This window comes from Drosophila ficusphila, unplaced genomic scaffold (assembly GCF_018152265.1).
Source record: "Drosophila ficusphila isolate 14025-0441.05 unplaced genomic scaffold, ASM1815226v1 contig_436, whole genome shotgun sequence".
In the NCBI taxonomy this organism is placed as follows: domain Eukaryota; kingdom Metazoa; phylum Arthropoda; class Insecta; order Diptera; family Drosophilidae; genus Drosophila; species Drosophila ficusphila.
In genome coordinates, this window is record NW_025064352.1 from 1 (window position 1) to 15,846 (window position 15,846).

Here is a 15,846-nt window from a genome sequence, read left to right on the forward strand (position 1 = left end):
ATATAATGTGTAGAGTATGTTTATACACAATCAATTTCAATGAATGCTCAATTTAACAGTCATGCTTTCTGGCAAAGCTTTTATCTTTATTAGTATTCCTCTCAGGCTTTCGATTATTTTTTTAAGGCAGTAAGAGTAAAGTATTTAATTTATAATATTTATTATGTATTAATACGCAACCTACGCATAGATTTCCTATTTGTATTTCATAATACTAACTGATATTACTTATACGCATAGATAAGAAGGCTCTACGATTAATTATCTTTAAGCTTGTTGCGCGGGGCTTTCGATTGATAACTGTGGCCATGCACAACATTGATAATTTTGCGAAATAAAATTTTAAATATCACTATGAAAATGTAGAAGAGGACCAGACTGACAATGAGAACCACTACATGGACATCAAGATTATTTCTGGATACGAAATCCATGTGAATGAGAGGACTTTGTAGATGAAAGGCTCCCCGATGTCGCAAAACGTATTCGGTCCAGTAGACAACCGATTGACGGGCCGTTAAAGGACGATCCCTGTAGAGGTTGGAAAACTTTCCGATAGTCTCGCGGTATGAGGGATTCTCCAACACTTCATGGATACTCTCCTCCAATTCTTCCGCCGTCAATGTGACAATATCCAGCCAACGACCAAAGCCAGATTTTGTCATGATCTCAGCATTTCCCTGTTGGTCTCCGAAAATTGGTATTGCCAGCATTGGTACTCCATGATATTGGGCCTCCGCCACTCCACCCTTTCCTGCATGAGTTATGAACAATTTGGTCTTAGGATGAGCCAGGATATCGTCCTGTGGCAGCCAGTTGTTAAAGTATATGTTAGAGGCATTGCCCGGCTTGTTTTTAGGGTCCTCCCATTTCCAAACCACTCTCTGTGGCAATTTGGACAGCACCTTGTACAGGATATCCACGACGTCCGGTCGAAAGGTATTTGTATTCACATTGGTGCCCAAACTGAAGAATATTGCTCCATCGTCAGCATTATCTAGGAACTCTTTTAGCTCCTTGGGCAGTGGATCGGGTTGCTCCTTCACTTGAATTCCACCGATTTCAATCGACGCGGGAACTGTGGGTCTAATGGGTCCTTCGCTGGGAGAATGGTAATTGTAGAACAGCAAGGAGATGCGACGTTTCATCTCATAATAGGTTGGAAACTCCGTGCTTGATTCATTGGCAAAAGCTCGTCTAAAAAAATAAGTTTAATAATAAATTAACAGTCTTTATATAAGATAATTATGTTTGTGGTACTTACATATACATCTGGTTCATCTTCCAGTTCAATAGGTAATAAATAGTGCTCAAGAAGGAATGCTTGAAGAAGTTTCCAAATCTTTGTTTAAAATTCATGGTGTTCTGCCCCTCATCAAGGACCACATTTAAACTGGGTACATAGGAAGGATCATTGACATTTCCAACAACACTATCCATGAAAGGCAAAGGCACTCCCACCCAAGTTATAATAACCGGGCAGTTGAGCTTAGCAGCAATTCCTAGCTGAAAGTCGTTGGCCATCGAACCCAAAAACACTAAATCAAACTTCGTCTGTGGGATTTCGTAGAGCTCCTTGAAACTGGGATGAACCATGAACTCCATCTGCCCTTCGAACTGTTCACCCGCTTGGACAACGGCTTTAGCAAAGGTCTTCCAGATGGAAGTCTTATCGTTGGATGTTTCGGCCATATATTCCTTTATAAACTTTTGTCGTTCCGGTGTGGGTGGCGCCACAATAACTGTTATATTTTCATGGGCCGCCAGTTTGGGCTTCATTTGGGTCACCACCGTGATGTTGTGACCCCGATCGGCCAGAGTTTTCATTACTGCCATGTGCACGATCACATGGGAAGGACTGTGCGTGCCGAAAATTCCCAAAATGTTGGCTCCATTGCTTATTTGGGTTTCGGTGCCCAGAAGTATCACAAGTAAACACGCAATTACGCTGTATTTAATCATTGTTAACTTTCCTAATGGACGAGTAATAATTGACTAAATTTCGTTTCCATTTGTGTGCTAACTTTTATAGCTATGCCTGAAATGTAGACGTAGAGTGACGTTTTTCAGTTTAATTGATAACGGCTTAGTGTTTGTGCTACTCCGCAATGACTGAGCATGTGTAAATCTTACTAGGGACGTCCTATATGGTTTATCGCTATTGCTAGGGTCTGGCGAAGTATCGCGTGTCTGCCACCAAGTCATGATTAAATGCTTTTAAAAAGTACTAACTTATCAACAAACAAAATTCTAATCAATTTATTGGTGTTGTTTGAAGAGTCAGTTTGAAACCGAAACCAAATTTTACTCACGAATATACGGAAGTAACTTTCCACAGATTTTTGTAATTGTGTTCCCACCAAAGGAAGGCTCTTAAATTATAATTTAAAATCAGGAAGAATAATTATTAGTATTAATTTTTGTATTTTTGCACATACTAATATTTTATTAAATTATACAGTTCTCTAAATAAATTTAATTTATTTTTTCTTTTTACTCTTTGATACTTTCGGTTTGCCCCAAAGTTTGTTCCAAACTAGTTTCGCAACCAGTCGAGAAAGAAGAACAAATAGGATCAGGAATGTTAAAATTAATGCGTATATATCCAGATTGTTTAGCTCAATGAAGTTCATATGCACCACTGGACTTTGCAGATGATTAGCACCATGATGTCTTAGGACGTATTCGGTCCAATACACAGCCGACTGCTTTGAAGTTAGAGGTCGATCCCTGTACAGATCGGAGAACTTTCCAATAGCCTGGCTGTACTTCTTGTTTTCCAGAACCTCTTTTAAAGTTTCCCTTAAGCTATCCTCTGTTATTGACAGCAAATCGCTAGCGAGGCCATATCCGGATTTCTCCATGAGAGCAGCGTTTCCGGGTTGATCCCCAAAAATGGGCAAAGCCACCATGGGAACACCATGGTACTGGGATTCGGTAATGCTTCCCTTTCCGGCATGCGTGATGAACAGCTTTGTGTTTGGATGGGCCAGGATGTCATCTTGTGGCAGCCAGTTCTTATAGAGAATGTTTGCTGCCTCGCCGGGAGTATTTTCCAGATCCTCCCACTTCCAAATAACATTTTCTTTTAGTTCAGAAAGAACTTTAAAGATGATCTGGACTATTTCCGGTTTAACGGTTGAGCTCTTGATGTTGGATCCAAGGGATAAAAATACAGCTCCCTGGGTGGACTTATTCAGAAACAGATCAATGTCCTTGGGCAGAGGATCCGGCTTATCCTTCACTTGGATGCCTCCAATTTCCACAATGGCAGGAACCAGAGGTCTAATGGGACCCTCACTGATCAAATGGCAGCCAACGAAGACCAAGGATATGTTCCTTTTCAAGTCATTCAGAGTTGGCTGACCTTTTTCCGTGAATATTTCATTATAAATGCGGGTCACCTTATTTTCAAATGCATATGTTATGTACTGGAAAAACAGTGAACTAACCAAGTTTTTCGCTCGCATAAGCAAACTCATGGGATGTGTTACAACAGTGCCCAAAGTGGGCACATACGAGATCTCCGAGGGATTACCCGTAAACTGATCAATTACAGGAATAGGTGCCGCCATCCAGTTTACAATAACAGGAATCTTCAGCTTGGCAGCCACTCCCAGTTGGAAGTCGTTGACAAAGTATCCCAGAATCATCAAATCGAATTTGGTATCGTAAATGCGCTGGAACCTTGGATCGGAAAGCAGTTCAGCCTGAGCTTTGATCATCACATCCAGTTCATTCAGAACGCGATTCATAGTGCTAAATAATGAATTCTTTTGGCCTGCCAATTCGGTCATATGCTTTTCCATAGCTTGCTGCTGATCGTCCTTCATCGGCACCACAATCACGTGGATGTCCTTGTGCGTTACCTTGGGTTTTAGCATCGAGACCACGGTGACATTGTGTCCTGCTTCGGCAAGAGCCTTGGCCACCGACATATGGATGATCAGGTGGGAGGGACTGTGACTGCTGAAGAGCCCCAAAATATTGGCTCCTTGGGTGGAAGCCACCACAGCGAAAAGCAACAAAAGTACGCAGCGAACCGAAAACATTTTGGTAAAACTTTTCGGCACCTGTCCGCTGAATATCAAAACAAAAACTGAAGAGAATCGGTTGTGTGGTCAGCTATTTATTAGTTAGCGCTATGAGTTTAGGAAATCAGCCAATTATGTAGCTCCCTTCCATTCCAAATTATATTCTTATCAAAGCTCTTAAATAGTCTGAATCGACTCTTTCCATTAATTTACAGCAGTTAATTTAGACCTTTCCTTTAAAAGTTTTTTATAAGGATTCATTTATTAAAAATTGAAGAGAAACTTAGGTAGGATTCCTTGAGGATAACTTAAGGTACAACACAAGGATCTGTCCTCGGACCAACGTTGTGGAATGCTATGTACGACGGGGTACTGAGGCTGAAACTCCCGGACAAGGCGAACATCGTGGGATATGCAGACGACATTGCGCTTGTAGTAGTGGACAAAAGGCTGGACCTGTTAGAGGCGAAATGCACGGACGCCGCATCACGGATACAAAGATGGCTCAGGAACGCTGGGTTAGAGCTAGCAGCACAGAAGACGGAAGCAGTACTGATAAGTGCACGCAGAAAAAAGGAGAAAATGATAATTGCTATTGATGGTCATGAAATAGTTTCCCAAGAAGCCATTAAATATCTTGGAGTTCTGATCGACACGAGATTAAGCTTCAAGCAGCACCTAGTGGGAGTAAGCGGTAAGGCATCAGCGGTCACGAGAGCCTTGACAAGAATACTTCCCAACGTAGGAGGACCCCAAGGGCAACGAAGGGCATTATTGTCAACGGTTGCAGACTCCATCACTATGTACGCAGCACCGATCTGGGCAGGAGCCAAAAAGTCCCATCTGCGAGGGATAACACAGATATACAGACAAAGTGCTCTACGAATAGGCTGCGCATACAGAACGGTATCAAACGATGCAATCTGTGTCATCGCGGGAAAGCCACCAGTCGACCTGCTGGCAGAGGAGCTGTCTCGTCTGTACAGCAAGCAAGGAGTGAGGCCAACACGCGAACAAAAAGAGGCCGAAAGAGCGCGGTCCATACGAAAATGGCAGCAACGGTGGGACCAATCGGATGATGGACGCTGGACCTATAAACTTATACCACAAATAAGTGAGTGGATAAAAGGTGGACACGGCGATGTCGACTACTACACAACGCAGATCATCAGCGGTCACGGCTGTTTCCGCGGATACCTTCATCGTTTTCGGCTAGCAGACAGTCCATTTTGTCCCAACTGCCCCAACGAAATCGAAAGCGCAGAACATGTTGCTTTCCACTGCGATCGCTTCGAAGAAGAACGACGAACACTGGAGGCAGTACTTGGGCACTCTCCATCTGCTGAAATTATCACGCACGATATGTGCTCTTCCAGAGATAAATGGAAGGCAATGACAGCGTTCGCATACTCTGTGATGACAAGGCTCCAAGAACTGGAGCGGGAACAAAGGAGGACACCAGAACTGACGACGTTAACAGACGCCTGAGTTCATAGCTCATAACAGAACCAGACAGAAGACAAATCGATTGCGCTTGATCCCAGGCAAAATCGCTTCCGACGTTCCACTCATGTGGAACTATCGATGCGTATCGTCTCCATACGCCAAGGACAGGGGACCCGGACGCGGGTACCAGGCGTGCTAACAGCACAAAACGGCTCCACCCCGTAGTAATGTTTACTCGGTTCCGGGGTGGAATTCAGCCAGGGGAGGAGGATTGTTATAGGTTAGTGGGTGCAAGCCCCACACACCATTAGTGCGACGGCACTTTTGACGGTGTCTTCAGGCATTGGATTTTAACCTCCTCAAAAAAAAAAAAAAAAAAAAAAAAAAAAGGTACAACATTTTATTTCATGCCTTCAATTATTTTTGCAATAAATAGGTGAGCCACAGCAGTTATCAGCCTTCGCATTTGCTTATCGGCTCTCTCTTTAATTCCCACCGATACTTTTATCTAACTACTTTTAAAGGTCTGTCTCGACGCTATTTTCTTTATGAGAATACGTCTACCATATTTGTATTTAAAAAATAAAAATAGGCAAACAGCTATGTGAATTTTATAAATCTATGATTTACCCATGCTACGATTGTGTATTTATCAACCAATTATTAAGCAGATAAGCCGTTCTCGAAGTTGCACTAATGTCCTTTGTACACTTTCACAAAATAAGGATCATAAATTAAATTTTTTGAATGAAAGAATTTTAAAAGTACATAACTTTGTGTATGTAAAAGGTATTTTATTTAAATTAAAAATCACATTTTTTATATAGATTATTGTCTCTTTTTCGCCTCAGAGATTTTTGCCCTGCCCATTAGCTTTCTCCACACCAATTTTGAAACTAGTCTGGTCAGGAAAATAAAGACTACCAGAATAGTTAAAAGAAGAGCGTAGATATCCAAATTGTTTAGCTCAACGAAGCTCATATGCACCGCAGGACTCTGCAGGTGGGGGGCTCCATGATGCCTAAGGACATACTCGGTCCAGAAAACCACCGACTGTTTTGCAGTTAGCGGTCGATCCCTGTACAGCGCGGAGAATTTTCCAATAGCCTGACTGTACTTTTTGTTTTCCAGAACTTCTTTAAGGGTTTCCCTCAGGCTTTCTTCTGTTATTGAAAGCAAATCGATAGCAAGGCCATATCCTGATTTCTCCATGAGAGCAGCGTTTCCGGGTTGATCCCCAAAAATAGGCAAAGCCACCATGGGAACACCATGGTACTGGGATTCGGTAATGCTTCCCTTTCCGGCATGCGTGATGAACAGCTTTGTGTTTGGATGGGCCAGGATATCATCTTGTGGCAGCCAGTTCTTGTAGAGAATGTTTGCTGCCTTGCCGGGTGTGTTCTCCAGATCCTCCCACTTCCAAATTACATTCTCCTTCAGTCCCGATAGTACTTTAAAGATGATCTGGACTATTTCCGGCTTCACCGTAGAGCTTTTAATGTTTGATCCAAGCGATAGAAAGACAGCTCCCTGGGTTGACTTGTTCAAAAATTGGTCAATGTCCTTGGGCAGTGGATCCGGCTTATCCTTCACTTGGATGCCTCCGATTTCCACAATGGCTGGCACCAAAGGTCTTATGGGACCCTCACTGATCAAATGACAGCCAACGAAGGCCATGGAGATGTTTCTTCTCAACTCATTCAGAGTTGGCTGATCTTTTTCCGTGAATATTTCATTATAAATGCGGGTCAGCTTGATATCAAAAGCAGTGGTAATGTAATTGAAAAACAGTGATATGCCCAAGTTCTTGACACGCATAAACAAACTCATGGGATGCGTTACAACAGACCCCAAAGTGGGAACATACGAGATCTCCGAGGGATTACCAGTATACTGATCAATTACAGGAACTGGTGCCGGCATCCAGTCGACAATCACAGGAACCTTCAGCTTGGCAGCAACTCCCAGTTGGAAGTCGTTGATAAAGTAACCCAGAATCATCAAATCGAATTTGGTATCGTAAATACGCTGGAATCTCGGGTCAGAGAGCAGTTCAGCCTGAGCATTTATCATCACATCCAATCCATTCAGAAGGCGATTCATAGTACTAAATATGGAATTCTTCTCGCCTGCCATTTCGCTCATTTGCTTTTCCATAGCTTCCTCCTGATCGTCCCTCATCGGCACCACAATCACATGGATGTCCTTGTGCGTTACCTTGGGCTTCAGCATCGATACCACGGTAACATTATGTCCTGCTTCGGCAAGAGCCTTGGCCACCGACATGTGGATGATCAGGTGGGAGGGACTGTGACTGCTGAAGAGCCCCAAAATATTGGCTCCTTGGGTGGAAGCTACCACGGCGAAAAGCAACAAAAGTACGGAGCGAACCGAAAACATTTTAGTTAAATTTTCCGGCACCTGTCCGCTGAACACCAAAACGAAAACTGAAGAGAATCGGTTGCGCGGCAAGCTATTTATTAGTTAATGCTATGAGATTATGAAGTCAGCCGATTGGCTCCCTTCCATTCCAAATGATACTCTTATCAAAGCTCTTGAATTATCTGAACCGACTCTTTCCATTTATTTGGGGTGTTAAACATTTTACGGTAGTTAATTTTGTTCTAATTTTTAACAGTTTTTTGAAAAGGATTCACTTATTAAAATCAAAGAGAACATAAAAAAAGTTTAGATAGAGGATTAATTGAATTCAATCACTTTATTTCATGATTTCAGTTATTTTTGCAAATAAATAGGTTACCCACAACAGCTATCATGGATTTGATTCGCTTATCGGTACTCTCTTAAATGCCCAACGATACTCTTATCTAACTGCTTTGAAGGTCTGACTCGACTCTTTTCTAATTTATGAGAATATGTACGTTTGACCTTTAATGTTAACAAAGAACAGTTAAGAGAATTTTATAAATTGATAGTTAAAATCTAGAAATGTCCTCCTGTTTTCTTCAGAATTTATCACAAGCTGTAAACAATTTTTTAAGCCGATAAACCGTTCTTTAAGTTGCCCTTATGTTTTCGGTAAACTGAGAGATAAGGTTACACATCGTAAATAAAATTTTCGAAATATAATGATGACAGGGTAATTTTTTAAATAAAAGAAATTTTAAAGTAAACGCGTTTGTGTATGTAATACAATAAATATTTTATTAAAATTGGGTAATCTACAATTGTACATTTTAGAACTTATTTTTTTATTTATTGTCTCTTTTTTGCATCGGAGATTTTTGCTTTACCCATTAGCTTGCTCCAAACTAATTTCAAAACTAGTCTGGTCAGGAAAATAAAGACTACCAGAATAGTTAAAAAGAAGAGCGTAGATATCCAAATTGTTTAGCTCAACGAAACTCATATGCACCGCAGGACTCTGCAGGTGGGGTGCTCCACGATGCCTCAGGATATACTCAGTCCAGTAAACCACCGACTGTTTTGCAGTAAGCGGTCGATCCCTGTACAGGGAGGAGAATTTTGCAACTGCCTGTCTGTACTTTTCGCTATCCAAGACTTCCGTGATGGCCTTTCTGAAACTATCTTCTGTAATAGTGAGTAAATCGAGAGCCAGTCCATATCCCGATTGTTCCATTGCTGCAGCGTTTCCGGGTTGATCTCCAAAAATGGGCAAAGCCACCATGGGAACACCATGGTATTGGGACTCGGTGATGCCACCTTTTCCCGCATGTGTGATAAAAAGTTTGGTGTTAGGATGGGCCAAAATGTCATCCTGGGGCAGCCAGTTCTTATACAGAATGTTGGAGACATTGCCTGGCGTATTTTCTAAGTCCTCCCATTTCCAGATAACATTCTGCTTCAGGCCCGATAAGACTTTGAATATTATCTCTACAATTTCTGGCTTCACAGTGGAGCTCTTGATGTTGGAGCCAAGGGATAAGAAGACAGCTCCCTGAGTTGATTTATTCAAAAAATTCTTCAATATCCTTTGGCAGTGGATCCGGCTTATCCTTCACTTGGATGCCTCCGATTTCCACAATGGCAGGAACCAGGGGTCTAATGGGACCTTCGCTGATCAAATGGGAGCCGACAAATACCAAGGAGATGTTCCTTCTCAGTTCATTTAATGTTGGATAATTTTTATCTTCACCGTAGTATTTCTCATAAATGCCGGTTACTTTGGACTCAAGCAGGGTAGAAATGTAGGTCATGAAAAGGTGTTTGCCAAGGTTTTCAGCTCGTTTAAGTAAACCCATGGGATGCGTTGCCACAGTGCCTATGTTGGGCACATATGAGATCTCCGAGGGATTACCAGTGAACAAATCAATTATTGGGTTGGGTGCTGTCATCCAGTCAACAATAACAGGAACCTTCAGTTTGGCTGCTACTCCTAATTGAAAGTCGTTAAGGAAGTAACCCAAGATCATCAAATCGAATTTTGTCTCGAAAATGCGAAGGAATCTTGGATCATTGAGCAGATCAGCTTGGGCATTGATCATCACGTCCAGGCCATTTAAAAGGCGATACATTGTGCTTATGATGGAGTTCTTTTTCCCAGCCATAGTGGTCATTTGGTTTTCCAGAGTCAGCTCCTGTTCCTTCGTCACTGGCACCACAATCACATGGATGTCCTTGTGCGTTACCTTGGGTTTCAGCATCGATACCACTGTAACATTGTGTCCTGCTTCAGCAAGAGCCTTTGCCGTCGACATGTGGATTATCAAGTGCGAGGGACTATGACTGCTGAAGAGCCCCAAAATATTGGCTCCCTGGGCAGAAGCAACTACTACTGCTAGTACCCATAAAATAATGCAGCGATTCGCGGACATTTGGTTGTTATTTTTGCTTAACTTCTCCGGTCAAAAATAAAACTAAACTGATGGGAATCGGTTACGCGGCCAGCTATTTATTGGAGAATGTGGTCAACCGATTCGCTTATCAACCACTTCGAATCCAAAAGATAATCTTTAAAATGAAGCTCCCACTATTTATTTGAAGGCAGTAACGAGCTACAGGATGGTTTGAGGTTTATGTTTTCTTTACAAAAATAATTATTTAATTAACATGGTTATTCCTAATTATCAGGCTGCTTAGCTTAAGAGTGCATTTAACATTTATATTCCATATGATGTCACCTAAACAATACATAAAATACTTTTTGATTCAGTTACAAAAAAGATAAAAAAGGAACAAACGAAAACATATTTTTTTCTAAACTTCTTTGTTTTATAATAAACATGTAGCATGTGTTTTTAAATCAATGAACACCTATTAGTTCACATTCGCGTTGCCATGATGACCAAGCAAAAATTAGGTTCATATCTCCATTTAACTCAGTGAACAGTTAATATGTGACTGCTACCACAAAACTATCAAGATCAGTCAACAACAGCTGAACTCTTACCTCAATGGTGTGTGGTAATATGTTAAAATTTAAGTAAAGTGCCTATAAAACCTGATTAAATTGACCATAACAGCTGCTTTTAAAGATATCATAACCAACACCATTAAAAACCGGAAACGCACAGAAAGCTTTTAACCGACGTAAACAAAAAGATTAAGAGAAACAAAAGAAGCTTTTTTGATAAGAGCATATATGCTCTTTAGGTTAAAACGAAATATTTTATAAGAGAATATATAAACAATATTTACTTATGTTTTTAAATTAATTAACTTTGGTAATCTTACCCATTTACAAACTAACCATCTCCCTCCCCAGTTATAATAATTGACTAAATAAAATCAGGCACTATTTCATCTTTTTGCTACCCGGTGGCAAAGGATTCTTCTTTATCCTTAGAAGCTGCTGATTTTGTCCCTTAATGTGATGCCAGTGGTTGATCTCCCTCAATTCCACATCGAACTCTTTCATCGTTGCATTCAACTCGGGATAGAGATGTTTAAGCACTCCATGATCCAAGGTGGGAAACAAGTGGTGCAGGGCATGTTCACCAAAGTGGGTAAGCACCAAGAGATCCGACCACTTGATGTCTCCCCGATCTATGATCGTGTCTATCTGATAGAGACCCCAATCGATATCTTTTCGTTGGGCATCGCCATCGTGTAAAATGCGAGGATCATGATGGGCTGCTGTTAAACCAACAAGTCCAAATATAAAGCTGCCTATGGCTACGATAATTTCCCAACTAACAAGAGTTGGAAGTAAACCAACACCAGAGGAAAAATATAAAAAGATCGGCAGACTCAAGCCAATAAGATCATCCCAATGCATAATATTGCGTTTAGTCAGTGAGACAGCCAACCTGTAAAGAAAGTATATCCATAAATACGTAAAATGAAGTAATATTTTACTTACTAGTAACTCACCGTATAAGAAATTGTCCTTGGAAAAGGACAACGTAGACCACAGGTGAGATAATCACAGATATCCAACGTTGCGTTTTACTTGCATAATGACTATCGGGAATCCAACATAAAAATGGTTCAAACATTGACATTTCCAGATCATGTAGCGAATTTGCATAAACATGGTGGGATATAGCATGCGATATTCTCCAATTTCGGAAGTTCATCATAGTCAAATTAAAAGTATACATCTGCCAATTGTCCCTCTGATGAAAGTAATTATGTGTGGAGGTGGCCACCCAGCAAAGGGACAAACCAGCAAGAATTTGGAAAATCAGGGAGTCCAAAATAGTGCCTAACCAGCTGAAGAGGAACAGGGATACCAGGATGCCAAAATGCAGGAACTGAAAGATAGAACATATTTAGTTAGAACTTAAGGGGGTTTAAGATTCCTTTCTAAAAATCTTTTTTTCTTCATAGTTAGTTTAAAATACTGATTATAAAACGACAACTAACTTATTGATCTCTGAAACTAAGTATACCTCTGTTTTTTTGGTTGGAGAGTAATCAATCTTTTTCAGCTTTTCTCGCACTCTCCGCTTCAGGGTCATGTAAAACCCATTTTCCTTAAGCGTAAACTTGTAGTTACGAGGTTTTGAGGCCTGTCGCACTTCAAATTTGCTTAGCATTCCCCGAGCTCGTTCCTCGATGTGATGCGACTCAAAGGGCTCTGTAATATCCGTGCCCCGGGTGCATTCAATCCAAGAGGCGCCACCCGGATGGCGAGAGGCAAAATCACTCAAGTCGTATAGCTTATCGTTAATGCGCCAAAGACCTTCGGCCTCGTCATCGGCATGTTTGCCCTCCAGCCAGCTAAGCAAGTAAAAATTATATTAATTTGTATTTACTACTTCTATTCGTAGTTATTAAGATAAATACCTCTCACTTGTTATGGGTCGATGCTGGCGGTAACTTGGATAAGTCCTTGATATTCCCGATACCTTCCAGGAGTCATCCTCCTGTATATGTGGTGCCATCACCTCCTTAGCTTGCTGATCGATCTAAACGCTTGAAATATGTTATTTTTAACATAGGAAAGTACTCTGTATCTTACTGATAGCCAGCTGATTGGATCCCAAGTTCAACTTAGTAGCCAACGAAATAACCGGTCGCTTTGTGCACCCCCAGTGAAGACAAACCGCAGAGTTTGTTTACGTAGCGCCTACTAAACTTTTATTTAGAGCGTCGCTCGGTTTTTGTCTTCGTATTATACTCGCCCGATCAATTAGTAAAGCTCTGATCCGAGAGTGTTTCCGATCGAAAGCTTTGCGCTCTTTGGCGCTCGTTTCTTATCATGGGTCAAATGGAAATTTCAAATAATATGTAAATGGTATTCAGTACATACCTCTTTTAAATGTCAGTGTAAGCATTTTTTCAGTTCACAACTCGCCTTTCAAATCTTCACGACAATATTAAATACTTTTTTTAAATTTGAATATTTTCTAATATATCATTTAATATATCCCATAGATGCATAATACAATTTTCACAAAATTAGCATTGAGAAAAAGTATTTTGTATTTCTTTAAAGTTCTAGAACTTTAAAATATATGAGTACCCCCAACAATCGGTGATAACTGATAGCTTTCGGCTAGACCCTCGCCAGCCAAGCGAAGCCTCAATTTGCCGCGAAGCCATAACAGTGTTTATTATCACCGCACTGACCTATTGCCGTCGAAGTCTGGCCAGACCGACCATGTGGTGCTCGAACATACCCACTTAGAGATTTTACCTAACGAAATTCTGATAGCGGTAGACTCCCGGTAAAAAGAATATGAGAATATGACAGCTTTAGAGCCGGCAGCTGTACCCCACGGCTCTGCACTGATAAGGTAGACTTCTTATCAAAATGGAAACGTTTTGTTTATAAATTTGAATCGATTTTCGGTTTATGTAATCTGTCGAGATTCGCACTGCCCATAAAATCAACGGACCAGTGCCGGTGCCTATCAGTTAGTAGCTGGAATCGCAGCCAGCAGGGGCCTTATTCGGTCTAGGAGTTCTGCCAAGGAAGTCAAGGATCAAAAGGACTCGCCACAATGGTGATCGAGGAGTGGAAGAAAAGTGGCATTGCCACCAAGTTTCCCACCTATCGCAATTCGCCTTTGATTACCACACACAGCTGGCAGAAGGGCAAACGGGAGGACGATCGAGCCGAAGGACTCTGGCGCATCTACGATGGAATCTATGACTTCACCGAGTTCATTGACAAACATCCTGGCGGTTCTTTCTGGATTCGGGAGACCAAGGGAACGGATATTACGGAGGCCTTTGAGGCACATCATCTTAACGCAGGTCCTGAGAAGATGATTGCCAAGTACAGGGTTAAGGATGCGGACGAGCCAAGGATCTACACCTTGACCCTCGAGGAGGATGGATTCTACAAGACCCTCAAGAAGCGAGTGCGCGAGAAACTAAGAACTGTCGACAAGAGCCCCAAGAAAAAAAGTGATGTGAGTATAAAGGGAATGAAATTATTTAGAGAAATGGGCGTGAACCGTATTTAGTTCATATCAAATAAGTTTTTCTTATCAGTTACATACTAATTCGGAGCCAACCACACTTATAAGAACCCAAATGAAAACTAATCTAATATTTCACGTGTCGCAGCAACTCATGGAACTCATGGTGGTGATAAGGAAACGTATTATAGTGAAATGGTTTCTATATTTCTATAAAAAGAATAAATATAACATTTTGAACTATAATATTTTTAAATTCTATCAAGAAATGTTGAAATGTATTCCTCTTATTTTTAATTACTCTTGATAACCATGATTATAAAGTTAGATGAATTGCGCTTTGATAATATTGAATAACTCTTCAAAAACTATTTTAGCTGATCCATTACGGACTGATTGCGTCGCTTTACATCTTTGGCATTGCCAGTGCCAAGTACAATAGCCTTTTGGCCTTGGTCGTGGCGGGTGTGGCCCTCTGCTGGACGGTGATTGTGTCCCACAACTACTTCCATCGTCGGGACAACTGGCAGATGTACGCCTTCAATCTGGGTATGATGAACTTCGCCGCGTGGCGGGTGTCCCATGCCCTGTCCCACCACATCTACCCGAATTCGTACTTCGATCTGGAGCTCTCGATGTTCGAGCCGCTGCTGTGCTGGGTACCAAATCCGCACATCAAGAGCAAGCTGATGCGCTATGTGTCGTGGGTCACGGAACCGGTAGCCTATGCCCTCGCCTTCTTTATACAGATTGGCACTCGGTGAGTGTGTGATCGCGATCTGGACGTCAGCAGAAGTCTTATCAGTGATCGTTTTATTGATTGATATTGCAGTATTTTCTACTCGCTGCGCCACACGAACATCCTCTACTGGCACGATCTTCTGCCACTCACTATTCCAGTCGCCATTTACCTGGGAACTGGGGGATCGCTCGGTGTTTGGATTTGCATCCGCCAGTGGCTCGCGATGACGTCGATTGCCAGCTTCAGTTTCTGTGTGATCGGCTTGAATGCCGCTCATCACGATCCGGAAATCTACCACGAGGGCGATACGAATCGCGAGGATCGCGATTGGGGTCTCTTCCAGGTGGACACAATCATTGACCGCGGCGATCTCAAGTGGTCCCAGTTCCTGGTGCTCACCCACTTTGGCGATCATGTGCTCCACCATCTCTTCCCGACTTTGGATCATGGACTCCTTCCCGCTCTCTATCCGGTGTTGTATGAGACATTGGACGAGTTCAAGGGTCATCTCCGTGAATGCAATCACATCGAGCACATGATCGGCCAGCACAAGCAACTACTGCGCACCGAACCCAATCCAAGGGCTCCTGGTGCCGGGAAATAGGTTTAGTTTTTCTAAGTAAATAAATGTATCCTTATAATTTTATTTGTACACATATTCTTAATGTTTTTATTTTTCGGAAAATGTCCTTAAACCAGTACTTGAACGTCCATAAATTTTCTTAATTATGTCAGATTTTGGATTGGTACACCTCTATCGTCATAACTTCAATGTTTTTGTTAAATGAAAAGATTCTTATCTCTTTTAAAATTATAACGGATTTTGCAA

The 15,846-nt window shown here is 41.6% G+C and overlaps 5 protein-coding genes and 1 pseudogene across 7 annotated transcripts; 1 reads left to right on the plus strand and 5 right to left on the minus strand.

Annotated features, from left to right (window-relative positions):
• Positions 1-67: 67 nt before the first annotated feature.
• Positions 68-1,976, minus strand: LOC108098179 (UDP-glucosyltransferase 2). The gene is made up of 2 exons (XM_017200912.1): positions 1,265-1,976; positions 68-1,197 (listed from the first exon to the last, which is right to left on the minus strand). The coding sequence occupies exons 1-2, from the start codon at positions 1,960-1,962 to the stop codon at positions 258-260; spliced, it is 1,638 nt and encodes a 545-aa protein (XP_017056401.1). The 5' UTR covers positions 1,963-1,976; the 3' UTR covers positions 68-257.
• Positions 1,977-2,480: 504 nt separating this feature from the next.
• On the minus strand, positions 2,481-4,074 carry LOC108098172 (UDP-glucosyltransferase 2-like). Its single transcript, XM_043208397.1, has one exon. It carries the CDS (start codon positions 4,050-4,052, stop codon positions 2,481-2,483), a length of 1,572 nt encoding a protein of 523 aa, XP_043064332.1. The 5' UTR covers positions 4,053-4,074.
• Positions 4,075-6,253: 2,179 nt separating this feature from the next.
• On the minus strand, positions 6,254-7,917 carry LOC108098175 (UDP-glucosyltransferase 2-like). The gene has a single exon (XM_017200908.2). The coding sequence runs from the start codon at positions 7,878-7,880 to the stop codon at positions 6,309-6,311; it is 1,572 nt and encodes a 523-aa protein (XP_017056397.1). The 5' UTR covers positions 7,881-7,917; the 3' UTR covers positions 6,254-6,308.
• Positions 7,918-8,696: 779 nt separating this feature from the next.
• On the minus strand, positions 8,697-10,388 carry LOC108098181 (annotated as a pseudogene).
• A 106-nt stretch (positions 10,389-10,494) lies between these two features.
• Positions 10,495-12,988, minus strand: LOC108098289 (cytochrome b5-related protein). 3 transcript variants are annotated; one of them, XM_017201098.2, is made up of 5 exons: positions 12,868-12,988; positions 12,693-12,805; positions 12,296-12,626; positions 11,775-12,157; positions 10,495-11,710 (listed from the first exon to the last, which is right to left on the minus strand). In XM_017201098.2, exons 2-5 carry the CDS (start codon positions 12,788-12,790, stop codon positions 11,197-11,199), a joined length of 1,326 nt encoding a protein of 441 aa, XP_017056587.1. In that variant the 5' UTR covers positions 12,791-12,805; positions 12,868-12,988; the 3' UTR covers positions 10,495-11,196. The 3 variants fall into 3 exon arrangements, with proteins under 3 accessions (XP_017056587.1, XP_017056586.1, XP_017056585.1); XM_017201097.2 differs by having other exon boundaries at positions 12,693-12,821; XM_017201096.2 differs by having other exon boundaries at positions 10,496-11,710; positions 12,693-12,814.
• Positions 12,989-13,753: 765 nt separating this feature from the next.
• Positions 13,754-15,675, plus strand: LOC108098211 (cytochrome b5-related protein). The gene is made up of 3 exons (XM_017200977.2): positions 13,754-14,266; positions 14,653-15,035; positions 15,108-15,675. The coding sequence occupies exons 1-3, from the start codon at positions 13,853-13,855 to the stop codon at positions 15,619-15,621; spliced, it is 1,311 nt and encodes a 436-aa protein (XP_017056466.2). The 5' UTR covers positions 13,754-13,852; the 3' UTR covers positions 15,622-15,675.
• The last annotated feature ends 171 nt before the right edge of the window (positions 15,676-15,846 follow it).